At 45.8% G+C, this 27,894-nt stretch overlaps 2 protein-coding genes and 1 non-coding gene across 3 annotated transcripts; 2 read left to right on the top strand and 1 right to left on the bottom strand.

Moving 5' to 3' along the window:
- Nucleotides 1-317: 317 nt before the first annotated feature.
- myo10l1 (myosin X, like 1) lies at nt 318-15,827 on the bottom strand. Its single transcript, XM_085932542.1, has 44 exons — nt 15,816-15,827; nt 15,017-15,115; nt 12,155-12,313; nt 11,793-11,980; nt 11,578-11,712; nt 11,322-11,446; nt 11,166-11,179; nt 11,005-11,089; nt 10,824-10,930; nt 10,603-10,732; nt 10,419-10,537; nt 10,193-10,339; nt 10,034-10,134; nt 9,880-9,946; nt 9,710-9,802; nt 9,568-9,636; nt 9,413-9,495; nt 9,239-9,341; nt 8,992-9,072; nt 8,780-8,904; nt 8,585-8,702; nt 8,368-8,474; nt 8,025-8,301; nt 7,692-7,967; nt 7,146-7,610; nt 6,862-6,985; nt 6,661-6,799; nt 6,451-6,555; nt 6,271-6,366; nt 6,068-6,161; nt 5,893-5,948; nt 5,659-5,795; nt 5,300-5,494; nt 5,078-5,235; nt 4,889-5,012; nt 4,674-4,822; nt 4,450-4,598; nt 4,169-4,376; nt 3,970-4,106; nt 3,772-3,895; nt 3,366-3,710; nt 3,079-3,255; nt 2,806-2,997; nt 318-2,738 (listed from the first exon to the last, which is right to left on the bottom strand). Exons 1-44 carry the CDS (start codon nt 15,825-15,827, stop codon nt 2,634-2,636), a joined length of 6,099 nt encoding a protein of 2,032 aa, XP_085788668.1. The 3' UTR covers nt 318-2,633.
- Nucleotides 15,828-21,847: 6,020 nt separating this feature from the next.
- Nucleotides 21,848-27,610, top strand: atg9a (ATG9 autophagy related 9 homolog A (S. cerevisiae)). The gene is made up of 20 exons (XM_085932627.1): nt 21,848-22,149; nt 22,254-22,306; nt 22,647-22,797; nt 22,872-22,915; nt 23,113-23,177; nt 23,274-23,423; nt 23,522-23,663; nt 23,736-23,876; nt 23,950-24,070; nt 24,205-24,380; nt 24,443-24,565; nt 24,641-24,828; nt 24,914-25,067; nt 25,187-25,366; nt 25,452-25,664; nt 25,738-25,967; nt 26,066-26,183; nt 26,266-26,530; nt 26,612-26,760; nt 27,034-27,610. Exons 3-20 carry the CDS (start codon nt 22,695-22,697, stop codon nt 27,040-27,042), a joined length of 2,571 nt encoding a protein of 856 aa, XP_085788753.1. The 5' UTR covers nt 21,848-22,149; nt 22,254-22,306; nt 22,647-22,694; the 3' UTR covers nt 27,043-27,610.
- Nucleotides 27,611-27,720: 110 nt separating this feature from the next.
- Nucleotides 27,721-27,793, top strand: trnak-uuu (transfer RNA lysine (anticodon UUU)). The gene has a single exon. It is a non-coding gene; the product is annotated as a tRNA-Lys (tRNA).
- Nucleotides 27,794-27,894: the final 101 nt, after the last annotated feature.

The following is a 27,894-nucleotide window of genomic DNA, read 5'->3' as shown; positions in this document are numbered from 1 at the left end:
TGTATATTTTGCGTCATAAAATCACTTCTTTAGTTTTTTTTAGTTGTTTTACTTATATAATCAAACAAAAAATATCCTAAATTTGATCTAAAACGTCAATTATGTAGCATTTACAATTGAATTAAAGAATGCAATGTCTTTTAGGAGGTAATTGCACCTTTAAAAAAACTTTTTGGAAACAAACTATATTGTCATCCAGGGGCGCATAGAGAGTGGGGGAAACTGGGTGGCATTCACCGGAGAGTAGCATTATGTCTTGTAACATTATGCTAGCTGACTTTTAGGATCCAAAGTTAGGTTAGTTGAATATAAGAAATCCACTTACATCGATGGACAATTCCTATAATTTATTAAAGCATGATTTTTAAATTCAGTTGAAAATAAAAAATAACAACACACATCTCTTTCTCTTATTTTTTTTTTCTCTCAACAAGCACGATGTTTAAAGATGATAGTAAGCATAACATGAAAATGTAATTATAATAAATAAAAAGACCCACATTGGCCGCCTGCGGCTGATGGCAGGATTTTTTTTTTTTTTTTTTCCTGTCGCCCTACCCGAGATCGCAAACTGCTTAAATTCCTGATGGGTAAAATAGCCGTGACAGACAGAAGCGTACAGCTCGAACACAAAGAACAGGCGGTTGGTTCCAGGGTCCATGTTATGTATGGCTTCTTCAGTTTTGCCCTTATTTATTGCCAACAGTTCAAGCTGGATGGAACCATTCTCATGTTATGCAAAATCCATATTTGTCTCTTCACAGTTTTATAGACTGCATATCATATTTCCCCAAATAGTAGCCACTCATTTACTCAAGTGCAGAAGGGACGGGGTGCATAGCTCCAAAGAACAACCTTTTACTGAGTGGATACATGTCAGTCGACTGGAAGAAGTCTAAAGATCGGAAGACTATCTACTGATTCTGTACTTTTGCTTGCTGCTGTTTTGGTTAGCAACAGAGTTGACTTGGGCTCAGCACTTAAGTGTTGCTGATGGCACTACTTGAGGAAATATGGGATGCACCTTTAGAAGTTTTTTTTTTTTTTTAAATAGACGACACAGCCCTCCTCCTTTAACACACTCATCAATAGTCACACTCAATACTCATCAATGTTAATAAATACATAACCTCATGCCTCCCTCCCATTAAATGTTCCTTGCCTTTAACACACAACCACAACATCATTTGCGTAGTCATATAAATACATCTCATTTCCGAGTAATACACTTCTCTTCCTTTCATTTTCCAATATAATGCGGTTTGGATTACAACGTGATACACACACATACACACAGCAGCATTCCACACACAGTACTTTTAGCGGAGGCGTTGTTGTACAGTTATAATAGTAGAACCAGAAAGTAAAGTCACACGGAAACACGCATACAGACAGATTGGTGCGCTTATGTCATTGTTGCTATAAAGAAGAAGAAAAAAACCCACAGTCAGCATGATCCGACAAGCATATACAGTACTTATAGCGTAAAAAAACAAAAGATAAATTCATAATTTTCTCTGTGAGTCACATGAACGGCACTGCCAGTGAATGACACCCGTTAAATTGCTCGTATCTTACACAAGAGGTGTTTCATCACCTTTAGCGTAGATTCTCTATCGGTTCTCTATCGTTGTGAGCGCCAAAAACTCAATAACTTATTATGTGTGGTAAACAATACAAAAACAGAACAACTCAGTTCAGTTTGTGTTTGACTCGTGAGTGGAACGCGTTACATCACATTGGTTGACTTCCTTGATATTGTTCCAAGCAGCTTTCCTTTTGGCTGTAGTTTCTTCTAATGGCCACACAGTGGCACTGGTGAGTGAATGTCTTCTTTTTTTTAACCCCTTGTCCAAAAAGAAGACCCCCCCCCCCCTTTAATAGCAATAGATGCGATATAAGTGATGTCACATAGAAAAGAAACAGTGACAAAAGCAAGCAAAGATTTTAACATGAACTTAATAATATGTGACGAGAGTGAATATGGAAGGAAAGAAAGAGCCCTGCAAGTTCAACTTGGTCCTAAGGTGGTGGAGTCCTATCGGGGAGCCATACTTTGCGGCCTCAAAGGTAGGCCCAATGGTTCCTGGAGGGGGACCCGGATGAGAGACCCCCGGCATTCTAAGAGGTAGCCTAAACATGGTCCAGGGGCGGGTTCTTGGGAAGGATCTTTGAAGTCTTCTGGGGGTGTAGCCTCTTGGATCCAAGAAGGGACTCTAAGGTCCTGTGTTAGAGACCATACCCGAATATTTTAATGTAGCTCACACCTCATTTATAGAGAAGAGCTAGGTCCTCCGAGGAGTCCCCGAAGTCCTGGTCAAAGTAGGACAGGACAGCTGATGGATGTTTTGTGCTAGAGGTCTACCAAGAAGGATATCTGAGCTTTTGGAGTGTGCTTGAACATCTACATGCAAGGGCTACCATTGGGGTAATGTGAGACGACGGTCCTCCAAAATCCAGATTCATATCATGCTTGAATGAAAAAAGAAAATTGTGAAATGTCTTCAACCCAGTTCCATTGATCCCTGCGGGTTCAGTATCCATTTTTCCACGCTTGGTAGGTGTTGGGGCAACTGCCTCCGTCCAGGAGAGACGTCGTTAGCCGCTGGGGAAAACCGATTGGCCAACGGCAATCACCTGACCCACGAGCTGGTGACGCTGGTGACGGACATGATGCTGCAGCGTTTTTTCACCACCATATTAATGTAAGCCCTCATGATCTTGGTGATCTCGCCAACCTGAAGAAAGTCTCATTTCAATATTGGACGATTGACAACTAAAAGGAAGAAAATGAAATCAACTCACCAGCGGTGTCTCAAAGAACATTTCCCTCTCGTCCACGATGATCTTGTAGGTGCAGAGCTGCGAGGCACCAAAGAACGTGATGTGCTCGTACTGGAACGTCTCCAGCGGTTTGGGTTCTCCTCGCTTGTACACCGATACGTTATCTGCGCTTACGCCCAGCCACAGGTCGTGAGGGAAACCTCCTTCCTTACACTGCAGAAGAGAAGTTCACATAGTAAGATCTCTAAAACGTAAACAAAACTTCATGTGGCCTATCCCGTTGTTGATGTTTACCTCCACGTCAAAGAGAGTAGATCCATATCCTGGCCACTCCTTGATGATGCTCATGTATTTGAGCATGGCCTGGTGTTGAGCCATTCCCTGCAGCCGGGTCCACTTCTCCAGCACGCTGGTCCGTGTGGCCGACGTCTCCTCCTTCACCCACATCTCCAACATTTGCTCCTCCTCCACCTGGATGCACATCCATATCTGCTTATCCAGAGTTGGGCAACCATTTGATCAAATTACAAACCTAAACCTTGGTGAAGGTCTGAACATTCCAATTTCTGCTCCTCACTAACCTTCTGTTTCTTGAGTGAGCCTGTCTTGAAGCTCCTCCTCAGCGTGCCGTCCAAGAAGCTTGGCGTTTTGCGTTTCTCAACTGCACCGCCAACGCCACCCGTCCCTCCGGCTGCCGCTTTACCCTCCGCCGTCACTCCTCCCGCCGTCGCGCTCGCTGAGCCCACCCCCGGCTTGGTGGAGTGGATGATGCGGCTGCGGAGACGTCCGATGGGATAGACGGTCCCTAAGCTCCAGCCGGCCCGACCCGCCCCGTCACCGTGGAGATACTGTAGACGTAAAGAGGCCAGATGCTGCAAAGTCTCCTCAGATCCCGGGAAGTGTCCGCTGATGAGAGACTCGTGGGCCTGCAATGCAGAGAGAGGGTTAGGGTAGAGATCGGTCGGTTTTGTAAGACGAGAAGCTCACCTGCTCAAACATGAAGGCAAACTCCACCCCTTCTTTATGCATGCTTTCCACATCCAAGAAGCAGTAGAGCTTGAAGTACAATTTCCATTCTCCTTCTTCCTCTTCTTCTTCACTGCCAGCAAGCCTGGAAACAGATTTGGTCAGGTGGTTTGCTTTGAGTTGGAAAGTCATTTGGTTGTTAGGCTTCTACTGACATACCTTTCAAATTTGGCAAGAACATCCGCCACAATAACTCTGCTCTCCAAAGCTCGATCCGTCACAGAATTGTGCTCGAAAAGAGAGAAAAGGTTCTTGCTGTCCTCCATAGCCAACCCTCGGATCAACTTCTCTACAACCTTTAGCAGAAAGATTAGAATTAATTTAATTTTTCTCCCTCAACTATCAAATGCATGCGCACCTCTCCGGCCGTGGTGTGCGAGTTAATGGAGATCTTGCAGGATCCTCCTCCATGGCAGTAAACGGTGGTGCTCATCTCCTGCCTCACCAGCAAGGCGGCGATCTCCTCCTGAGAGGGCACAAACTCACGAGTCTTGGTCTTCTTCAAGGATTCCCCGATGAAAGTGGCGTAGCGCTCGATTTCCGTGTTGGGGTAACGTTCGCGGACCCTAATGCAGATGCACACGTTAGAGACGCAGTTTCCAGGAAGTCCAGTTGGTGGATGGTTGTCCACCGCCGCACCTCTTCAAGTGGAAGCGGAGATATCGGAGGATAACCCGACTAGGGAGGAAGGTGCAGCTCATGCAGGTGAGGAGGTGCCAGTGCGCCCGATTGGCTGGGCTGTTGGGCTGAGGCACGTGATTGGTCTGCTTGATCACCTGACAATAAACCTGAGGAACACAACAATGCGCGGTTTACATTGGTTGACTTGCTTTGGTCTGGGTTGAGGAAGCCAAAGGACCAACCTCATCCCTGAGAGGACGTAAGTCCTGGCAGGTCTGTAGGATGCCTTGGATGATGGGGACCGTATCTGCCAGCGTCTCCATCTCCTGCAGCGAGTTGAATACCCGTACCGCCTCATCCTGGAGGCTAGCGTAGCCCTGCTGCCTTTGCACTACACGGAGACACGGCAATCGTTACGGGAGGAGAACTAGGTGGAGTGAAGAAGAACAAAACTTACCGCTGGTGACTTCGCCGTACGGCAGCGGCAGTAGCGGCGAGTGTAGCGGATGCTGCGTGTATCTGAGGATGGGGTTCCTCCTGTACATCTGCTCCACTATTTCTGGATTCACACTGTTCTCCTGCTAATATCACAGCAGGTTAGAAACGGCCCTCAGCATGAAGTCGTGATTATCTAACGGGGTTTTACCTTGATGTCTCTGATGAGCTGCAGAGTCGGGGTCTCGATGGGGGTCTTGCTGTCAATGACGCCTTGTATGGCGGCTGTCCATCTCATGGCCTCATTCAGCATTTTGGTGTAGAGGCGGTAGGAATGTTTCCTACCATACACGATGATGTTCCAGTATCCTGAGAGCAGAACAGTTTTATGTCGATGTTTTGAAATCAGTTCTTCTTGTTTCTTTTTGCTCACCCGTTTCCCTGTGCACTCGGTCGTCCGGCTGGATGACGGAACATAGCGAATTAAGCACCAGCGTGCCCATTTTGGAAGAGTTGCGCTCGGAGCTTTTGTAGTAGTCCAACGAGTTGTGCGTGAGGACAAACCAGCGCTTTTTCAGCTTCAGCGAGGCGCTCTTGGTGTTGGTCTTCACCTCCTTCTGGAGCCAACCTTGAAAAGTGAGCAAGGAAGAGGGAAAGAAAAAGCACAGATGAATGAGAGACCTTGAAAAGTAATTCTGAGGTTTGTTTTGTTTCAAGCTAACTCGCAAGCTAGCTCAAGCTAGCTGGTGGCTAGCCCCACATGACCCGTAGATGCTACGTGGTTATGTGTACCTCGAACAAGGAATTCTTCGATCCTGGCGTCGCCTTTAGGCTTCTGCAGCAGACTTATCCAGTGATGCATCTCCTCGGGTGTATCGCTGTTGCAGTGGATCACGCGGTTGGCTGTGATGATCACAAAGGAGTTGGGTCTGAAAAAAGCACCAAAGTGCAAAAACAAAAAATTCAAACTTAACATGTTTTCACAACTGCAATTGTCACAAAAAAAAAAAAAAAAATGCAACCCACCGATCAGGATTGTCCGATGCGCAGACCGAATCAATCAGGCCTACATCGAGCGTGCCCTGAGGTCGAAACATTCATAACATAAATGACATTCGGAAAGGTTTATGCACACCTGTAGATTATTTTTTGACCAGTTAGTGTTTACTAATTTGACCAAAAATTGTATTTAGGGACTGACCACAGCGTTTTTAGGGTTGGCTTGCTCGTGGGACATCTCCAGAAGCTGCTCTGGCGTACAAACTCGCACCTTACTCAGCACATTGAACCACCCGCTACATGTAAAAAAATAAAAAGAGAGCGGCAGTGAGAATGACTTGTCACAAAATAATATATTTGTCATGAATAAATAATCAAGCTTGTAGTCAACAAGGACCAACCGACCTGGCGTCTTCTGGCGACTCTGCAAAAACTTGGTAGGTTCTCTCGTCTGTCACGATGTTCAGAGCGTTCTCCTTCTCGTGGTTGTCGACGATCTCTCTGAGTGGACAAACGCGGCATGTTTAAAAAAAAAAAGAGGAAAAATTCTGGTTTGGTTCTTTTCTTCCTCCCGAGATGATTTACTTGGCAGCCCGGATGTCGATGGTTCCCTTCAACTTCTCCTCGCTGTCGTTGTCGTAGTACATCAGCTTGCTGTCCCTCAGAACGAACCAGCGCATTTTCCAGTTTCTGCTCAAAGACAAACAGTTTTGTTTTCAGAAGGTCCATGTCCTTGACTAAAACCTGTTCATTTTTTTTCTGGTACTCAGCCGAAAGAAGAACAAATACAAGAACCTGCGTGAGAGGGTCGAGAGGCCTCCTCCTTTCTTGTAGAGCCAGCCGGACTTGAGGGACTCTTGCTTGGAGCGGAACCACATGAAGGTCTCGTCCTTTAGCACGCACCAGCGCCTCCGCCAGGGGATCATCAGGCCGGCTGCATGGTGGAAAAAGGCCGAGTCAAAAAATGACGTAAGGTGAGACCAGATGAAGTCTCACCTTTCATGTAGAGGTATCCGTGGAAATACGGCGGCCCGTTGCCATTGAACAAGGTCACTCGTCCGTTTGTGGCTTCCTCGTCCGTGTCCATCATGCCGTCGTGCTCGTCGTCGCTGCCTGCATACTGAAATCCAAAAAGTCTTAATGAAGGTGAGGATCCATTTTTGAAGGAATCAATTTTATTTTTATGTAATTTATCTATTTTATTATTTATATATCATATTTAATTTTGAAAAAATCCTTTTTTCTTAATGATTTAAAATGATGTATATGCGTGTCCTCACAGAGTCGGAGCTTCCCCGGTAGGACTCGGCGCTGACGCTGGTGCAAGTGGACTTGCGCGGGTGCTCTTCGTCAGCGACGGTGGCGCTGCCCCGGTTACTGCCCGACACGGAGCTGTCGTCGCCGGCCGTCACCGAGCCCTCTTCCTCCTCCTGATCGTAGTCGGACTCGGTGTCCGCGGGCATGCTGTAGATGGGCTCCTCGCCGTCCACCAGGCTGTCGACCATGCTGACCTTCCTCTCTGGATCGGCTTTTTGCCCCTCCGGCGGGGGCGCGGCAGGGGGCACCATCCCCTCAGCGAACGCCGGCGGCGGCGGAGGGAGGTGAGCGAACATGGCCTGATCCATGGGGGTGTCCGTCTCAGCAGGAGGGGGGAAGTCAGGGAGCGGGATGAACTCCTCCTCGGCGTGGAAACCCTCGTCCACCTCCTCGTCCTTGGACATGCCGGGCTGCGTGGCGCTGGCGGCCTAAACCGCCAGATTTTCAAAGATAGACCCCCAAAAAATGATTCATTCCATTTTTTGATGAATTATGACATCCAGACTCACCCGGGCGGCTTTGGGAGGCTCGGCCTTGCCGTCGACCTCGGCCTGCGCGGCCTCGCCCTGAGCGGGATCCACGCCGCCGAAGTTGAGCAGGTCAATGAGGCTGGTGGCTTTGCGCGAGGCTTCTTTCTTCATCCGCTTGAGCTCGGCGTCACGGCGCAGCTGAAGCTCCTGCTTGGACGACTCGCACAGCTGCGACACCTCATCCTCGCGCTTCTTCTGCAGACGCTCAATCTCACGCTCCAGCTGAAGGATCTCCTCCATCTGACGCACTTCGTCCTGAAAAGATTCCAGGTCATTGACTGCCGCTCATCCTGATAAATGACAAAAACTTGCCTCCGAGGATTTATTGGCTCCTTCAGTGGCTCCTTCCTCCTCCACACGGCCTTCCGTCTCCCCAACGTCCTCCTGTCCTTGCTTCTTCTCTTCCTCCTCCTTCTTCCTCCTCTCCTCTCGAAGTTTGCGGACACGTGTTCGGGCCACCTGGCCTCGCCGGTGCCTCTGGAGCACCAGCGTCGCTTTGCGCTGGCGGATGAAGCGTCCTCGCTGGATGTGCCTGCGCAGGTGCTTCTGCAGGACGACGGTGCTGGCGCGCACTTGTTTGAAGTGTTTCCTAATCGACACACCTTCTTATTACAATCCTCATATTTACAGAAACTAAACGAGACGGGGGTCTTACTTGGCCGAGAAAGTGAGAAGGTGGGCTCTTATGATCATGGCCGCCTGGCGTCGCACTTCGTCGCGGTCTTTCTCCAAGCGTTGCTCCAGAGATTCTTTCATGAACACCTGGACAGGAAAGAGCAATTTTTTTTTATATCTTTGTTCAAACATACACATGAAGAAAGCTTGAGAAAATGATTACATTGCAAATGTGGAAATTGAAAAAAAAATCGTACTTTGGTCTTCCCCAACTGCCACTCCTTCTTGGTCTTGTCGTATTTCGTCAGAAGATCCGTGCTCCTCTTCTTGTCATCTCCCGCTGTGGCCGCTTTCTCCTTGTAAATGATCTTATATCTGGCGAGAAGAAGGAATGACACCTTCGTCTCATCCATTGTCGACAACACACACGGTCGGATTTTAGAATGACTCACCTCATAAAGAAGTCTTTGAAAGTTCTTCGGACGGGGAACCCGGCACGACGGATCTTCACGGTCTCCAGCATCCCCGAGTACCTCAGCTGGTTTAGGACCACTTCAGGGTCAAACACATTGGGATTCTGCCAGGAAAAAAAACATCAACTACTAACAATGTTGAGGAAAAAGAATAATTTCATCTACTAGACATGAGGTAGAAGCATCCTGACCTTTTCCATGTTGGGCTTAATGCAGCGGATGAAGAAAGGATTGGATGCACTTAGAGTGGCCATGAGAGCATGCAGGGAGTCCTGGCAGGGGAGAAAAATAAAACCGTGTCCAGTTTGATTTTGGTTGATTGTTATTTTTGCAGAGGATAAAGAATATATGCCCTTGTGATTGTCTGTCCACATGTGTTGCCTCGGCGTTTGTGTTCAAATATGCATTTTTCAATTTGCCGGTGTTTTGTGCACGCACCCTGAATTGGGAGCTGACGGTGGGCTTGCGTCTGGCCGTTCCCATCTTCTCCTCATTGTTCCTGCTGCCCACCTTCTCGAAAAGGTCGTAGATGAAGTCCAATCTAAAGACAGTGCAAAATTGGGTTCATGGAGGAATCAAAGGACTTTTTTTTTTCCTACGTGTCCTACCAACCTGCTGTCTTTAAGCATGTTGAGGATGTCGTCTCTGAAGGTATCTCTGTTTTTCTCCAGGATTCCTTTGACGTCATACAGGACCTGAAGACGCCCAAAACGCAAGAGATCATGTTGGCTGTTCAGCGTAAAGGAGAAATGATGAGCGCTACTCACCTCCCCGGCGTAATGTTTGATACCGAATTGATGGTCGGCCAATCTGGGCTTCACGTAGTAAGGGTTGGTCTGGCGCAAAATCTCAACGTTATTATCGGTTCTATGTCACCCCCAAGAAAAAAAAAAAAAAGACGTAACTCACAGAGTGTCTGCTGTGAAGCTTCTCCAGGAGAGTGAAGTCCGTGCCTTTGGGGAAACGACTCTCTTCGTTCACCAGAGCCAACAAGCCCAGTTTCTGAAGACCCAAGCACAATCGTCAGCCCGTTAGATGAGAGAAACTCTCCGAGAAGAACCGCGGATCACGTGCGATACCTTCTCGATGAGATCAAGACACTCGGCGTTGTCCATCCAGTCGATGGCGTCCCATTGGACACCTTCCCTGTGAAGACGACGACGTAAACAATCAGACATGAGGTACTCCTTGATTAAAGAGAAGATTAAAAAAATTAAAAAATCCAAAATGCACCTGTTGTACTCGAGCTGCTCCAGTGAGAAGATGTGCTTGTTGAAATACTCCTGGAGCTTCTCGTTGGCGTAGTTGATATTGAATTGCTCAAAGCGGTTCACCTAAAGACACGCAAAGTCATTTGCATATCCTGTACGTATGTGCATTTATGTCACAAACCTCAAAGTTCTCAAATCCAAAGATGTCCAGGATGCCGATGGACTTGAAATTTTCTTTCCCTTTTATCTTCTGATTGATCTTGAGGATGATCCAGGAGAAACATTGGGAATACAGCGCCATGGCAACGGAGTCCCGAGAATCCACGGCCTGTGACGACGGCATGGAAGGTTGGTTAGCATTGTGAGGGAATTAAAAAAAAAAAAACAATCGCCGAGTGTTTAACGACCTGCTCGATGGTGAGCGGCGAGCATATTTCTTCCCCTCGCAAGATGATGGAACGCTGAGTCAGCACTTCGGACAGCTGGAAGGCGTCGAGGCCGAGCAGCTCGCTCGCGTTGGTCACCACTGGAAAAAGCATAAACACACTTAATCCAAAATATTTCTTTTCTTCTTTTGAGCTTGGTGCCGACCTTGCTTGGTGGTGATCTGAGCTCCTCCCGCCGTCATGAAGTCCACGTTGCCGAGCTGCAAGACACCCGAGAGGAGTTTGAACATGTCCCTGATCTCCTCCTCTGAGAACTCCAGCACCTTCAGGGCCTCCTGCTCGCAATAATGTAAGGAGAAGAAAAAAAATGACACTATTTTTTGAAATATTATCTTAAAACACTTTCTCCATTTTGGATGAACTCACCATAACACTGTTGAAGAGCTCTTTATCATTCAGACTTTTGTCCTTCAAGCAACCTGACTGGCTGAGGTAGTGGAAAGATTCAGCTGGATCCTCCAGGAAGTAGAGACCTGACCAAATAAAAAAAAAAGAAAATTAATTTGGAAAAAAAAATCCAATAAATTTGATTGGCAAGCAAACTTGCTTTTATGCTCTTTGTTGGCTCCCGCCAGCAGCGCGTAGAAGATGTGGTAGTTGCGTTCGCCGGGGTTCTGTCGCACCACTCGGTTCTGCGACCAATCAACCCAATCGTCAACATTCCCGCAAACAAAATAACCCTGTCACAAATTATTTACAGTCAAATACCTTTTCCAGTAAATCTGACACAACAAGAATCAAGGAAAATCAACCGATTAATAGATTTTTTTGTCGATTTTGAGAGAGCTAATATGTCCTATGCCGATCATTTAATTTTATAACAATTAACAAAAACATTTTTTTTTTTTAGGCTGAAGAGGATACAATCGATAACGCAGCCTCCCTGGATGTTGCCGCACTCCGAGAAGTGAAGCTGGATGAATTTCCCGAAGCGGCTGGAGTTGTTGTTGTAAACGGTCTTGGCGTTCCCGAAGGCTTCCATGATGGGACTGTGAAGAAAATGGAGGTGAGGGTTAATTCAAAACTCTTGGGACAAATCTTTAAGGCAATTCAACTCCTCAAAACAATTTGCCTCTTTCCAGCAAGTCATGTGATCACTCGACAATATATGAAATCGTACCTGCTTTGTACAATGGCTTGCTCCACGTGCGTGCTTTTCTCCGACGGTGGCGTCGCAGCCGACTTTTGGCTCATCACCGACAGGAACTGGAGCAACAGCTTAGTGCTTTCCGTCTTCCCTGCTCCCGACTCGCCACTGACACACACAAATCGGTATTGAAAGTTTTGACTGAAAAATTGAACACGAGAAATTGGACTATAAAAATCCAATTTCACCTGATGAGGACACATTGGCTGTCATGTCTCTTCCAGATGCAGCGGTAGCATTCGTTGGCCACGGCAAAGATGTGCGGCGACAATTCGCCCAGCTGATGCTTCGAATAGATATCCACCCGTTCCAAGTCGTACAGACCTGGGATCTGCTTGTAAGGGTTGACGGCCGCCAGGATGCTTCCGATGTTTGTCTGAAAACAGCCATCCCCAATTAACCTTAGACTTAACTCATTAGCGCTATGGCAACTGGTAGCATTTTACGTTTAGCGTGAATGTCACGGTGACAGCATTTGTACTTCCAAATTATTTGAGTAAGTCCAAAATAGCAAAATGCCTCAAACTGATTCTGAAATATAATTTCTCACATAGATGTTGTCCTTTTGGTAGCGTTGGTGTAGGTTGTGCATGATGGCCGCCTCGTGCAACTCAGCCAACGCCGACATGTCTTCCACGCCGTCCACGCTGGATTGGTGCATAGCGTACACTCGCTCCCTGGTGACCTCGGCCTGCTGCAGGTACAGCACCTAACACGTGACGCGACGCATGTCAATCAGAACGGACCTTCACTTTTACACGCAGTCTTCATATGATCAAAATGAAAAGGCTTTCTCCTTCAGTAAATGTGACCCGGTGTGCAGTCAGGTCAAATGTGGGCACACGCACACACCTCGATAAGAGATAATGGCCGTTAAGGTCATCCATTCATTGCTTCCAACGTGTCCGAGAATTGGAAGTATGGCCTTTTCAAAGAGTGCTTTGTTAATGTCACAGCTTGTGACCCTTCCGGGCTATATTTGCTGGCCTTTTGTGTGTCCGCTTCCTTTTTACGACAATTTTAGCTGTGTCAATGAAAATTGGGGATTTTTGGCTACATTTTGGAAATTTTTCGATCCTTTCTATTGTGGTCACTATTGGCCTATTGAAACATTCCTTGTCATTTACTGAATTGAATCATATAATTTTGGTTTATATATATTTTTAAAAAAAAAATTCTGCCAGATTACAACATTTTCATTTTTTTTACAAAGAAGCAAAAAACTGCACGATAGCTTCCAACATGTCTCTCGTGTCTGTTACGTAAAAGGAAAGCCTCTTTTTATATGTACTAGATTTATCTTCTGAAGCTCTCTGATGTGTGAATGTGCTTTGCATGATAACAGGCCTCATGTGATTTAACATATTCATTCGGAAGACAGAGCAATAGAAATAGCGATTGAGAAAGACCCCTCGGCACAGTGACCGATATAATCATACTCCCCCCCCCTCCGACCAAACTCAGGAGGAACTATCAGATACTTGCAAGCTGGCTGCACTGACCTGGGATCAGATGACCTTCATGGCTCATCGTTTAATCTCATCCTGGCTGCTACACAGGAGCCGCTTTATGATTATTAAATCGTTCTCACCATTGGAAAATATTCCATTCTTCAATCCGGCCCAAACTGTATTTATATTTTCATATTTGTTGCATAGTTGTTGCTGCATTGTAGTTTTTTTTACGCCCCCCCCCCTTTTTTTCTAGCATGCAATGCGCTCCATTTGCATAAGTGTGTTTTTGTGTCAAATTAATTAAAAAAGCGGGGAGTGAGTAAGCGCATGCATGAGTGTCCTCTGTGGCCGCCCGATGACACTAAACTGATGGGGAAGAGGAATGTGGGTCATCCAGTTTGCACTATACCACAAAAATAGCGCTTTTTTTTTTTTTTTTTGCACAGTCACATTTCGGTTTCATTTGCGAGCATGTGTGTGTGTGTGTGTGCTCGTAAAGCAACCCCGCAGCATGTTTCCTGCTCGAGTGAGCTCTCGCCATCACTTTCACGATGTAGCGCTCGAAATCCAGGTCACGTCACACACGCATCGATGCTAACGTAACCTGCGTGTGCGTTCGCGTTTGCGCACGTTATCCGCGTGCATGTTTGCGTGTGCAATGAAATTAGACACACAGGTGCTGGTGGCGTCTGTGCGTTTTGTCTGGCGTTGACTTTCTTGTGTCACAATAAACGAAAAAAAAAAAGATAGCGATTCTGTGACGGTAACCATGGCGACCGCGGCAGCACGGAAAGGAGAAGAACACCACATGAGATATGAGAACTAAATTTAGAGTTGCTATCGGGATGTTAGGAAGTTGTTTCAAAAGAACGAGGAAGCACCTTTTCATTTCAATCATCTCTAAGGACACAAGATTTTGAATTCTTCTTTTTACTTACATTTGTGAAGTACTACAGTAAGAGTGCAAATTACTTAAAAGTATAGGGGTTCACATAGTGAGCCTTGTGGGATGCCACTCATTAGTTTTAGTTTATTTCCCTTACTGGGAGGATTTTAATCATTTAAGGAATAATCAGAAAGCCCAAAAAATCAAAACATTGCCTTCAGCCCCTTGTTAAGCCTCCGTATCCGCAACCTTTTAATGCTGGGGCCTCAGCCCAAATAATATAATTGAAGGTTTGAGATCTCATTAACAAGGTGCGCATGTTGATCTAATCTGCGTTTTTTGGCAGGGGCACACATTGTAATTTGGATTTAATGTTTTTGAGCCCAGCACACACACTCAAATATATCTTCTTCTTTCATACATTCATATGTCCAAACAATATCTTTGTACTTTCCTGCTTGTATCTCCCAATCTTGAAATCTGCCTATCGTACCAAATACAAATTACTCTTCTGGATTATGAATGTCCTTAATTTGCCCAACCCCCTCGCTCGCTCCACACACGACGAAGCTCCCCGCCGTCCTTCCTCCCCCAGTTCGCTTTTAAATCAGCCCTTGCTGGAGGTGCTGAATATTTGTCATGCTTGGTGGGCTTAACAAAGTTAAAAACCATCCAGGTCATTCTTGTATTTTTTTTAACAGAACTGCTACAATAGATAAAGGTTGAAACATCAATCTGACAACATCAGAACATTGCTGATGCTTAGGCTGGAGCATGAAAGGACAGCACAAAAGTCCAATTTACCGTCGAGTCACCTTCAAACGCTACATGACTCAGCGTTGGTGCTTCAAAATCAGTCTCAGACCTCTCGGGCTCTCTGCTTTCGGGATTAATTGCTGTTCTTAGAATGAATGCAAATGTGGCGAAGCTGCCTTCAGCTGCCTTTCATGGCAACGTGAAGCTTAAATGCAGAGCATATTGCCAGAGGAGCTAACACTCCATGCTGAGTGCCAAGCTTAACATCTGCCCGTTCGACATGGTTGAGGTTTGCTATGCTTGTGTGTGTCCTTACCTCTCCATAGTCGGTAGTGACCACCAAAGTTCCATCTCCGCAAGAGTTGACCGTGGCCGGAACCAACTGCTCCTTCTCCCTGACCCAAACCCGGGCCCCCTGGAACACATAGGAGAATTGTGAGAAGAAACAATAGAGGCCTGGAGCTGATCAGTTTGGAGTTGTAATAACAGTGTTCACCACTAGATGGCAGATATGGGTTAAGGCACTCTTGGTCTTGCTGTGAGGAAAAGCAATGTCAAAAATCAAACCAAATAACAGCTTCAACGCATTATTCCGGTCAGGCCCACCCCCGAGTGCACAGACAGATGTGTTTAATGAGAGATAAAGTTGCAACATCTGGACCTTCCACCTCTGGAAAGCAACAAGCTCTTGAAATCTGCCTGTGTTTGCTTCTGTTGAATGACAGGTCTGAGAAATCAGACAACCAAACCCAGTCAGCGACCCGCTCGTCTTCCCGTCTATCGGATTTCGGCACGTGACCTGATGACCACATGACCTCAGTGGCTCTCCATCCCATCGGTACGTTCAACATGAGCAAATGTGTGCGTAGCTTTACGGTAATTGGTCTTTAGTCTCATATTGATCCAGTTGGTAGGTTATGAAAGACCAAGCACAGCACTCTGATATATATATCCCTCCCATCCCCCCCGATTCTCCTCTCGTGTCTTGGGAATGACGAGTCCAGACAGGGAGAGATGGCCATGCATGACAACAAACCTTTAGCGGGCGAAAAGACACTGAATGTCCTCCATCCATACACTCGTGTGAAATATGATCCCGGTAACCCAAACCTAACCAAGCCCTCCATCTTGTCGAAATGCTCCATTAAACCTCATTGTGAAATCATGAACCCTGTGACCTCATGCCAAACCTCTGATTCCAAAGCAAAGAAGGATACTTGTCAATTAATGCACAAACAATGAGAAAAATAATCATAAATAATCATAATTAATAAATCATATAATTTCAGGTAGTACCTCATAATCTTGCGTAATTTTTTTTTGTTTTTTTTCAAGCTTTTACAGTGAGTGGCGTTCCACAACGCCACGGACTCTGACTTCTCACAGTCCTATATTGCAAAGCCAAAAAAAGAAATACATTTGTATCTCTATTGATTTGGTGTAAAAGGCTCATCCAGAGCTGTCATAAAGCACTCTGATCCCTCCCTGAGCTACATGACGGCCATGAAAGTGTGTCAGTAATATTCCATTAAAGGTGATAACACAATCGGGACAGACGAGCTTTCAGCAGATTATAGCGGCGGCAAATGAGATCTGACTTTTGCGTTTGGATCCGTGCGAGTGTATTTCGGTGTGAGTGGGACGTATGCTTGTCACCTGTCCTGTGGGAGTCACACAAAACAAGATTACAGTTGAAACGGAACACTGCATGTATGAAGACAAAATATACGATATGTTTTGGGGCCTTTCATGAGCTGCACAAAAATGTTTATTTTATTTTCAGAATTTTCGTTTGTGTATCTGTGTAAACCTAAATCCTCTTTGAGAGGCTAGTTTTAAAAAGCCTGCTAATTATTCCATTCTCCCTCATCTTGGATTAGACTACAGTCTACACACACACACACACACACACACACACACACACACACACACACACACACACACACACACACACACACACACACACACACACACACACACACACACACACCATGGCAACAGGACTCTACGGCAACAGGGCGCCATGGTAACAGCCTCCTTCTGTTGCCGTGAATGGATGCTGGGAGATAGAGTTCCAGTTTTGCTGAGTGTTGGACTAAAAAAAACCAAAAAAACAAAAAACGTTTTAAAATAGAAAAAAAAAAATACTAAATGCACCAATTGAATGTGATTTGGCCATATGCCATGTTCAAGGGAAGGAAGCATTTTGGGAGATGCTATTTTAGTTGCAATTGGCTTACAGTCGCGCAGATTTGATGCCTTTCGACAGGAGTAGTAGTGTCCCACCTACACGCCGGTGAAGGAAAGTAGGCTAAAGCAAAGGACTCATGGCACTGAGCTGTAGCTTAAGGGAGGACGGAGACGAGCCGAGGAGAAAAAAAAAAAAAGTCAAATGATGCAGCTTCCTGAGCAGAACAAATGTGTTGGGAGCTTCAGAATATAGGTCACACATCTCCAGCGACTCTTCCCTCCCCTCTTTGCCTGCGCTACTTCAAATCCTGCATAATTTTCAAGCACAATCGAGACTGGCAGAAAAAAAAAAACACGCTGAAATATGTATCACACGCACGTTCTGTTCTGTTCAGCGTGCAAACAAGATGCTTTTTAGTGTGGCTGGTCCTTCTTTATTCTGGCTTCCTGCACATGATTTAACCAACTGATGAATATTTTAATGCCGTTATGAAGTTCTTTGCATAAAACACCAACCTCACCGTTTAAAAGCTTCTACGTCTGCAAGAAATAGTCTGTTCCTAAACTAATTATTATTCATATTTTCCAAAAGCTTCATATCAAAGTTGTGCCATTTATTTGATAACTTCATTTGTTCTGTGTATAGTCGATAGCATATCGGCAAGCATGTAGTGTTGAGCAAAAACTTTATACCTTTGATCATTTGGCTGGATGAATCAAATTATATGACAGCTTTTACTTGTTTTGTTTTGGTTTTCTTGAAAGGTGACATAACTGGTGCAATTAATACAATATTTTCTCCAATTCTTAAGTGACCTATGAACATTTTGGGAGGCGGGCAGATTCATTGTTAGCAAATTGTTGCTATTCAGTCAGGCTTCACTGCAGGAATGACTCTACACTTTGCAAAAAAAAAAAAAAAAGATACATTCACGTCCCATTTGAGTTGCAATGCAATCTCTCCTATTCCATTCTTCCACCACTCCCCACAGCAGACACCATACCCTCCCCCCTTTCCTTTTCCAGCTGTGCACCACCCCGATACATGCACCTACCCCAAAGTGCAAACAAAAAAATCGTTGAGAAAAAAAAAAAAAAAAACCCTCAATATCCACAGAGATGAGGGCGTTCCAAGCTGTTTTTTTTTTTTGCAAAGCCCAACCCGCGTTAACAGATTTGCCTGTTAATCCAGACCAGAGCCTTATGGAGGCGAAAGAGTGTCAGCTCTCGTATGGGCCAATTTGTCTTTCATCCAAGCTCTGCGGTCTGTTCTGCAATGTGGCCGTAAATTGATCATCATGCTCGGCTTGCGTGATACGCAAGGAGGCGGCCCGTTTTCTTAGCATGTCTCTGGGATCGCAACACCTGCCATTATCCCGGGGGAGAAAAAAAATGGAGGAAAACGTGCAACAGCATCCTCACGTCAAAAGTGAATCAAGGCTCAACGATGCCTGACGTGTGGTTAAGCGATATTTATCTTACCTCCGTGAAAAACGCCTCCATCCTTCTCCGTCAATTCGCCCAGACGACGCGCGCCGGGCCCCGGCAGAGCGCACACGCTGGCACCGCTCGCCGGTGCGCAAATCTCCGCGTGCTCGCTCCAAAATGCGGATGCTGGATGCCTCCGTGTCCCATTCACATCCTCACCGTCATCATCATCATCATCTTCTTGTGACAGATCCACGGATGGAGGGAGAGGGGCTGGGAAGGGGGGGAATGGGAGAATGTCCACGACTGACTGGGATTCGTTGGAGGGTTTGCTTGTTTTCTGTGGTCTCGTGTGTGCGTGTGTGTGTGTGTGTGTGTGTGTGTGTGTGTGTGTGTGTGTGTGTGTGTGTGTGTGTGTGTGTGTGTGTGTGTGCGTGGGGTGGAGAGCGAGTCGTGTGTGTGTGTGTTGTATGGGGGTGCACTTATCTCAAACCTGTTTTTGAAAATATTAAAAACATTACGAAAGCAACTTTAAAAAATATATATTTGCAAGTTTTTCATCATGAAGTTATTTGGTGAATTTTTAAAGACTGATGGTTATTTCTAAGGAAAAAATCTATATTTAACATAAGTTGTGAAAGTTCTTATTTTCCAAGAATTAGTTTGAGTATTTTTTTGATATATAGCCACAGTAGAGTAGCACAGTACTGCAGAAAATAAAGTGGAGATTGAGGGCAGTCAGACAATAACACTGCAGCCAAGTGGAGACTGTGGAGCGAGCATAAGAGACAGCAACAGACTGACTTCAACCATGAAATATGTCGAAATTAGCCAAATGGAGTGAGCTGTCGAAGTGAATCATTTCATATTGTCGCTCAGGAGAAACAGCCCCGCCCCTTTTACAACAAATCCAAATGGTGACACCCCCTTACATTACGGTGAATGATGACGAAAAGTGACATGGGGGTACAAACACAGAAAAAGGACAAACTAACATCTCCCCAAAGACATCATTTTGTTCATATAGTGGCGGACAGATGGTTAATGTGCACTTTTAATAGCCCCCTAACTCCGAGGCTGCCGGGGTCCAGGTGCAAGAGCCGAAGTCGGCCCGGCGGCGTGAGGCCTCGTCGGGGTGCGGCTTTGTGAAAGCTCAGCCTCCTCCCCTCTGGAGCCCCGGGGGTAAAAGTGGGGCCCTCCTGCGAGGCTCATTATGTCTTCACCATACTGCTCACATAGAGAAGATAGACTCAGGATATGAAGGGATCATCTTTAAAATGAAACCTTAAATGCATCATGGCATGCTTGGAATGGGGAAGATAGACAGCCCGGGTCAAATATTGATCGAAATAGACTAAAAAGAAGCACAACAATACAAACCAGACTGTTTTCTCATTCTATTTTTCCCAACCGGTACTCCCGGATGTAATCAAACGCAATCAACATATTCAGCTGGAGGTCTACTTGGAAGTCGATTCCTTTAAATGCCACAGCTCGGGAGATTTTCCCGGGAAAATCCCTGCAGTGCAAAAAGACGGTGGGGGTCGCGGCGGTTGATAATTACATGGCCGAAAGCCACTTGTGCATGACAACACGCACACGTCGCTTCAAATCGCATCACCATGACAACAGTGTGAGCATCTCCTTGGTGAATTGATAGGTTTGTTCTGTGAGAGCAGAACTCTGCTTACTCATCTGACCGTGTCAACTTTTTTTTTTATTTGCTCACTTTCTCCTTTGTGTCTCCTTCTCCTCTTTCCCTGACACTGCAAATTTGTAGCGTGAGTGTGTGTGTGTCGACTTACCAACCAAACCATACCTGCAAAATCTACTGTGCGTCAATACAAGTGCATCAGAAAACATAACTTTTACGACTGTTGTTTTCTGCTTTGGTAGGTGCTAATGTTTTGGTTAGCAACTTGGCTCATTATGGAGAGATTGACACAAAGCGACTACACATTAGTCTACTTGTTAAAAGAAGACTTCTCCGCATAATGTATGATTAGCTATACATACTATTAATACGAGTCAACCAATGCTGCTGTTTTGGTTAGCAACAGAGTTGGAGCACAATTCATCCAAACTGGATCCAATGAATAGACCTGATGACTGTGATCCATCTAAATATGATAATTCAGGAAAGGGCGTATACTAATTGCTGTGTCTGGAGATACGATGACTTCATCCTGAGAGGCCACACCCACTCCACCCTCCACCACCACTTGCAAACACCCCCTGGCTAATGCAATACCACCCAGCCGTGGCTTGTATATTGCTGGCATGACAGCACCTCTTTGGGTTCAAATGAATCGATGAGGACCCATCCCAACCCCCCAACCCCTAATTCCTGAGAGACAATTGGGTAATTTAATCGGCCTTGTTACAGCCTGGAGCAGTGCACATAGTATACTCCAACACACACATGCACACACACACACACACACACACACACACACACACACACACACACACACACACACACACACACACACACACACACACACACGTTCCATATATCACACTGAAAAATAACATGCCAATGTAGATATCACTAATTTTGTACAAACTGTTCAATGCACAAAAAAAAAATGTTAACAGTGTTCCTAAGAGTATTTTTTTTCCCCCTTTTTCCAGATTCATGCATAATGGATGAAAATGGCGGTACTGTTTGAAGCTAGTTTAGTGCTTCAGTGACTTTCAATGCTTATCTGAAGGGGGCCTAATCCCAATCTGGCCAATTTAAACGACCCCGATCAGTATCATTAACCGGATAATAGAGGTTCTTTTAAAATCTTCAAGTATGTGCTGACTGTGGGTGTCTACAATGATGTTTTTCGTGCATGTGTGATGACTGTTGAAGGGTGCAACTAAAGCAGTGTACAAAAGGCCCAGCTGTCCCACCACATGCGTACAGGCAGCAGCACACTATTTAAATATTCAGCGCGGAAAGCAGGGTGACAGAAGGTAGGCTCGACCGCGCAAACCTTAATCAGGGTAATGCACAGTCAGCTCTTGTTGTTTTGAGGAGGGGGGGAGCACAACCATGACACACTCACGAGTGCATAACAGTGAACCAAATGGACAAGATTTTTTATTCTCCATCGCATTTTCTCGTGTTAACCATGCCGTTATGATGAGATTTTAACTTGATCATCTCTATTTTGTTTGAGTTTTTCATTTATTCTGCTTTAATGTTTAATCTTTTCATTGAATCTTGTTTTTAATCATTATTTCCTCACCTCTGTAAAACAGTATTTAATTTCTGTTTAGATTTGTCTTGTGTATCAATGGTCTTTTATAAATTAACTTAACATGCCCATTCTGTTTTTATTTTTTACAATTTCTATATTTAATAATTTGTCAAATATCATTTGACCAGGCGGTGGCAGTATTTCCTCATTGCGCAATATTTACAGAGGGAGCCCGTCACCTGACAAAGCCCGCCTCTACTCAAATATGATTAGTCGCTGGGTGACGACCTCCTACAACACGCTTTCTAATTGGCTGACGCTTCATGTCCGTCATACCTTTGACGCTAGCAGGCGAGTCGCTGTCTGAAAACCGAAAGCTAACCGCGGAAGACGGGGGGGAGCTGATTCAAAAGCAAAACATTGGACTCATCATTCTCAATGTGCTAATTCGCTCTTTCGTAAGAGAATCCGCCGCGAGAGAGGAACGCCGACTGTGTGACTCTTCACTCGGTGTATTTTTGTGGACAAGGCGGGCCTTTTTGCTGTCAACCACAGCAACAACATCTGAACCAGTTTCACAGCGCCACCTCGCCAATGTGCCGTTTGTTTACATCCTCATCAAAGGAGCACGTCGTCAAACGTAAGCTACATTTGATATACATATTACCATTTTGCCATATTGATATTTACGGTAAACAGTGTGTTCATGTCGTCTTTGATGTCGTTCGCCTTTTTTTTGCCTAGTAAGGAATGACGAATATCCACAGCTGGAGTGGACGCCTTGTGCTGGAATGGAGGTGAGCCTGTGCTGTGGACATAAATAGTTATCAAAATTGGATTCACCACAAACGTGGCCCTCATTCTGTCCAAGCTAATTGAATAAAAACATCTTTGTAGGTTTTCTGGAGGGGCAATAAAACTAAATATACCCTCTAATAATAATAATCACATTTAAACTTGTGTCAACATACACCTGCTACCATTTTAAGTGACTGATTCACTATGAATAAAGTTCAGCTTTTCCAGAGTTTTTTTTAGTCAAGATGTTATCCTTTGATGGAACGTAAACTCTCGCTTATGTTCCTTTTGTCATATTTACTTCCCATCATTTCATTTATGTCTTTCTCTGGGCTGTAGTCAGTAGCTGCGGCCGCGGCGACTCATCACTGACGCCGCTCCCCCACGATGGCGCACTTTGACACGGAGTACCAGCGCCTGGAGGCGTCGTACAGCGACTCCCCGCCGGGCGAGGAGAACCTGCTGATGCACGTCCCTGAGGGCGCTAAATGTAAGTGATGCATAAAAATGAAAAAACCTTGGACTCTTCTAAAAATGATATTTATGGATTTGTTTGTTTTGCAGCCCAATGGCACCACATTGAAAACCTGGACCTGTTCTTCCAAAGAATATCCTTTTGAGCTTATGGTCCTCATGACTGTAATATCCCGATACGAATCATTTTAGATCCCGATAAACATACATATCCCAATTTAGTATTTTTCCTAAAAGAATCACATGAAATAGATTTATCTCTCTATCGAGTAGTTATGAGATGCAGGAATTTATCTTGTGACCATTTAAAAATGTCCTTAACATATTATACGTTTATAATTTGCATCAGAAAAATGGCTTCACGTGCATGCTCCTGGGAGAGATCTTTGAGTTGATGTACGTCATAACCGCTTTAATTGTTGAAAGCATTTTTTTGTTTTTAAATCAATGCTGTTCAATTGCGTTTGAACGGATGCTGCGTTGCCTCCGCAGTCAGTTGCTGTTCGTGGTGGGCTTCACCGTGTTCCTCGCTAACTGCGTGGACTATGACATCCTCTTCGCCAACAAGTTTGTCAACCACACGGATTCCTCCAAGGTCACGCTGCCGGATGCTTTTGTGCCTGTGGAAGTCTGCAACGCACGGTAAGGCAGCTTCTTCCCTTCAGGAATGTTTATGAATGTGACAATCTCACAGCAGATTTGCAAAAAAACGTGATAACGCTCTCCATTCCGCCCGGCAGCATCCGAGACAACGCGTTTGTCATCTTTGTGCTGATGATATCCGGAGTGTTTTGGCTCCATCGCTTGGTGAAATTCATCTACAACGTGTGCTGCTACTGGGAGATCCGATCCTTCTACATTCATGCCTTGAAGATGACAATGGTGAGACGATGGTGTGCCATTATTATTACTATTAAAAAGATAAATACAATTTGACTCCTTTGTTTTGACTAGTCGGAGCTGCCGTATGCAACGTGGCAGGAGGTTCAGGCCAGGATAGTGGAGATCCAGAAGGAGCACCAGATCTGCATTCATAAGAAAGAGCTGACGGAGCTGGACATTTACCACCGCATCCTCCGCTTCAAAAATTATATGGTTGGTATTCGTTTGCGTGCCGCCTTTGCATCTATCACGTAATCGTCGACCACTTTTCTTTTGACTTTTGCAGGTTGCCATGGTGAATAAATCTCTACTTCCTGTGCGCTTTCGACTTCCACTACTTGGAGACGTTGTGTTTTTCACACGCGGCCTCAAATACAACTTTGAGCTTATCTTCTTTTGGGGACCAGGTTGGTTTCTTCGTCGAGCGTGCACATTTAAAAATGTTTCTTGTCGTGTTTACAATTTTTCACAAAAACCTAGCTTTGTGTTCGATAGCACATTTTTTATTTGGCTTGATTTCTTCCTTGTTTTTCTCCTCCAGGCTCTCTGTTTGAGAACGAGTGGAGCCTGAAGTCTGAGTATAAGAGAGGAGTAAACCGTCTGGAGCTGGCCAATAGACTGGCGTCGCGCATCCTGTGGATCGGCGTCGCCAACCTCCTCTTGTGTCCCGTCATCCTCGTGTGGCAGATCCTCTATGCTTTCTTTAGCTACACAGAAGTACGTACGGCTTCTCGTTCAACTTTTCAGTCAAACGTGATGATGATGGCGTGTGTTTCAAGGTGATCAAGCGAGAGCCCGGTTCTCTCGGGGCGCGATGCTGGTCTCTGTACGGCCGATGCTACCTGCGCCACTTCAACGAGTTGGACCATGAACTCATGTCCAGGCTTAGCAAAGGCTACAAGGTGACTGACTGAGATCTATCGATAATCATAAACGTTCTCTAACCTCCACCTCCTCCATTTCTCATTGACACGCAGGCCGCATCCAAGTACATGAACTGCTTCCTCTCACCTCTGCTGACCGTGGTGGCCAAGAATGTGGCTTTTTTCGCCGGCTCCCTGCTGGCCGTTTTGATCGCGCTGACCATCTACGACGAGGACGTGCTCGCAGTTGAACACGTCCTGTCGTCGATCACGCTGCTGGGTGTGTGCATCACGGTGTGCAGGTCAGGATATTGTTCCGGACGAGTTCACGTCAATAAAATGTCAGCGTGAAGACTGGAGCTGTATGGGGATGGTTTTTGTCCGCAGGTCGTTTATCCCTGATAAACACATGGTGTTTTGTCCCGAGCAGTTGTTGCGGGTCATTCTGGCTCATATTCATTACATGCCTGACCACTGGCAGGGCAACGCCCACCGATATGAAACCAGGGATCAGTTCTCACAGGTCTTCCAGTACAAAGCCGTGAGTATGAAAGGCAAACCCGCAAATGTGGATTCTTGATGACACAATTTGGTGAACCGGATTAAAGGATGGAGAAGGCTGTACCCACTCCTAATTTGTAATTTTTTTCTTCCTTGAAGGTGTTTATACTCGAAGAGCTGCTGAGTCCAGTGGTGACTCCCATCATCCTCATCTTCTGCCTGAGGAGGAAGTCGTTGGAGATCATTGACTTTTTCCGAAATTTCACCGTGGAGGTGGTGGGTGTGGGAGACACTTGTTCCTTTGCTCAGATGGACATCAGGCAACACGGCCACCCTGCGGTAAGAACCTCACGAGGTCATGGTAATCCATCTAATGTCAAATTTTGTTTTGTTACGTCGTAAAAATGTGTCTCTGCCTCCGCAGTGGATGTCCGAGGGCAAGACCGAGGCATCCATCTACCAGCAGGCCGAGGACGGCAAGACAGAGTTGTCCCTGATGCACTTTGCCATCACCAACCCGCAGTGGCAGCCTCCCCGGGAGACCACACACTTCATCAGCCAGCTGAAGGAAAGAGTTCAGCGAGAGGCCACCGGCACTTCCTCAGACATGCATCCGCCCTCGCTCTCTGAATCTCAAGTACGCACTTGAGCATCCCTCCGTTGACAAACCGCCCGCCGATTCTATCGTTTTTGTTCCCGTCTCCTTTTAGCCGAGGAGCCTGATTGCTAATTTCTTGGCGGCGCCGTCCGCTCCGCCCTCGGTTCATTTTGGCCGGGACGGTTCACTCAGCGGTCACGTGGCGGCGGCCAGCGACGCGGTGGCGGCCTTGCGCTCGCTTTCCCCAATCAGCAGCAGTCTTCACCTGAGGGGCAGCTTCAGTGGGGCCTACAGGACCGCCGGGAACGCCTCCGCCACGAGCAGGACCATGGCAGGCTCTGGGTACGAGCAGTATATCTGAAAAAAATACAGCAGATAAACTCTCCGTTTTTGCATTCAGTCGAATTTGTTGTTTTGCTCTTTTTACTCAATTCCCAAAGGACGGACGCCCGCACGATGAGTTCAGGCAGCAGTGCATGGGAAGCTCAACTCACCAGTTTAGTCTTGTCCGAGTACGCCTCCACGGAGATGAGCATTCACGCACTTTACATTCACGAGGTAAGTGCAACTGTCCACAGTTGTTCTTGAGCCTTTTTTTTTTTTTTTTTTTTTTTAACCTTTAACATTTCTTTTGACGCAGTTGCACAAACAGCAGTCCCGTGGCAATGCGCTCTCCCGCCACACGTGGCACAGGCAGGAGAGCGACGAGAGCAGTGACAGCATCCCGGACGAGGTGAAGAGCGTGCCCGGCTCGCGCTACAAACACCTACCACGCTCGCATACCTTCCCTACCACGGTACCCAGTCCCACCGCCATCCCCACTTCAGCTTCTGATGGCGGCGCCGCCGCGGGCCCTGAGGGCACGTCGTCACAACAGGGCGGCGGCAACCGGCGGCCATACTCCGGTAAGTCGCAGGACAGGCAGACTCATAGAAGAACGACAACGTTTGATTGTGGATAAAGTTAACACTCTGCTTCCGACGCAGATATTTTATGCACAGGGGGGAAGGTGACGAGGTCCGCTCGTGTTCCGATGGGTGGCTGGGCAGAAGACTCGCACCAATTGGCACCACGCCGCCACGAGTCACTACCGGAGGAGAGCTCGGAGGATGAGTTGCCGCCGCACATCCACAAGGTACACGCTGCACTTAATGTTTGGATCCAAAAGGCTACATTCTCTCTTTGCGCATTTTGTTTTACATACCAGTTGTCAGCGAGTTGTAATCTTCTATCCAGTTCTGACACACCCTAGCGTTTCACTTTTGTGTAAACGCCCAAGAGGCGTGGTTGGGTGCAAATCTCTTTGAAATACTTGGGAAAAAAATAAAAGCATTCGAATGAAAATACCTCACATAGCAACTCTGTTGTTGTAAATGAACATGGAAATAAACTGCTTGTTTCATTTCAGGTTTGTTAGCTACGACATCAGATCAACCAGTGGATTCCCTTCAATGACACCTAAACACGCCACCTTCTTTTTGACTCTGACACTAAAAATAATGTAAGAATGGACCCTGAATTGACATTTTGCATGACATAGTTCCAGGTCTGCGCTATTTTAAAATAGACGGGGAGTTATGCACACTTGCTGTGAAAAAAATAACAGATTCAGGTGGTTTTCGCTGCAACTATCTTGAACTAAGGTCATAATGAACAATTCTCAGCTTATGTCGTTAATGCTAACCAAGAGAAGAACAGTTATTCATCATAGCAGCAGCAGCACGACTCGAAATGTCATCAATTCACCATTCTTGATACACTTGAATGACTTGGTGTTTGCATGTGTCGCCTGAACGTTTACGATTTTTGTTTTTAAATTATGTGACTCACAAAAGGGATGTGCCATAGAAATGATTGTCAATCCAATGAGATACTGAATGTGATGGGTGTATTATAGACATTAGTTTTATGTTGTTCATAGTTATTGTAAAATAAAGATTTGTACAGATTTAAATTCAGCCATTAAACTGACGTAATCTAATCTATTTATGTCCTTGGTTTCTGAAAGCAACCGGAAAAACAAACGGACGTAATTGAATCTCGTTGTTGTTGTTTTTCTTTCGTTATAAACGCATGTTCTTCTGTTGCAGCAAGAGCCCGGATAGCTCAGTCGGTAGAGCATCAGACTTTTAATCTGAGGGTCCAGGGTTCAAGTCCCTGTTCGGGCGGATATTTTTTTTTTCCATTTCTTCGATAAATGCAGTAAAATATATACGTAACATGGTCAACTCCTCTTTCGAATTCACTCGACTGTAGCACAATTTTGTTG

This window comes from Syngnathus leptorhynchus, chromosome 15 (assembly GCF_054491065.1).
Source record: "Syngnathus leptorhynchus isolate UIUO chromosome 15, UIUO_Slep, whole genome shotgun sequence".
Taxonomy (NCBI): Eukaryota; Metazoa; Chordata; class Actinopteri; order Syngnathiformes; family Syngnathidae; genus Syngnathus; species Syngnathus leptorhynchus.
The sequence above is the reverse complement of the archived record's forward strand: the minus strand, read 5'-3'. Positions and strand labels throughout refer to the sequence as shown.

What these genes read in the sequence shown, in the direction of transcription:
- atg9a (XM_085932627.1), top strand. Translation starts at nt 22,695, where the DNA reads ATGGCGCACTTTGACACGGAGTACCAGCGCCTGGAGGCGTCGTACAGC. An exon ending in CGTCCCTGAGGGCGCTAAAT is followed by an intron (nt 22,798 to 22,871) that starts GTAAGTGATGCA and finishes TTTGTTTTGCAG; the next exon opens with CCCAATGGCACCACATTGAA. An exon ending in TGGACCTGTTCTTCCAAAGA is followed by an intron (nt 22,916 to 23,112) that starts ATATCCTTTTGA and finishes AACATATTATAC; the next exon opens with GTTTATAATTTGCATCAGAA.
- myo10l1 (XM_085932542.1), bottom strand. An exon ending in GAGTCGCCAGAAGACGCCAG is followed by an intron (nt 6,162 to 6,270) that starts GTCGGTTGGTCC and finishes TTTTACATGTAG; the next exon opens with CGGGTGGTTCAATGTGCTGA. An exon ending in TTGCCTTCATGTTTGAGCAG is followed by an intron (nt 3,711 to 3,771) that starts GTGAGCTTCTCG and finishes TCTGCATTGCAG; the next exon opens with GCCCACGAGTCTCTCATCAG.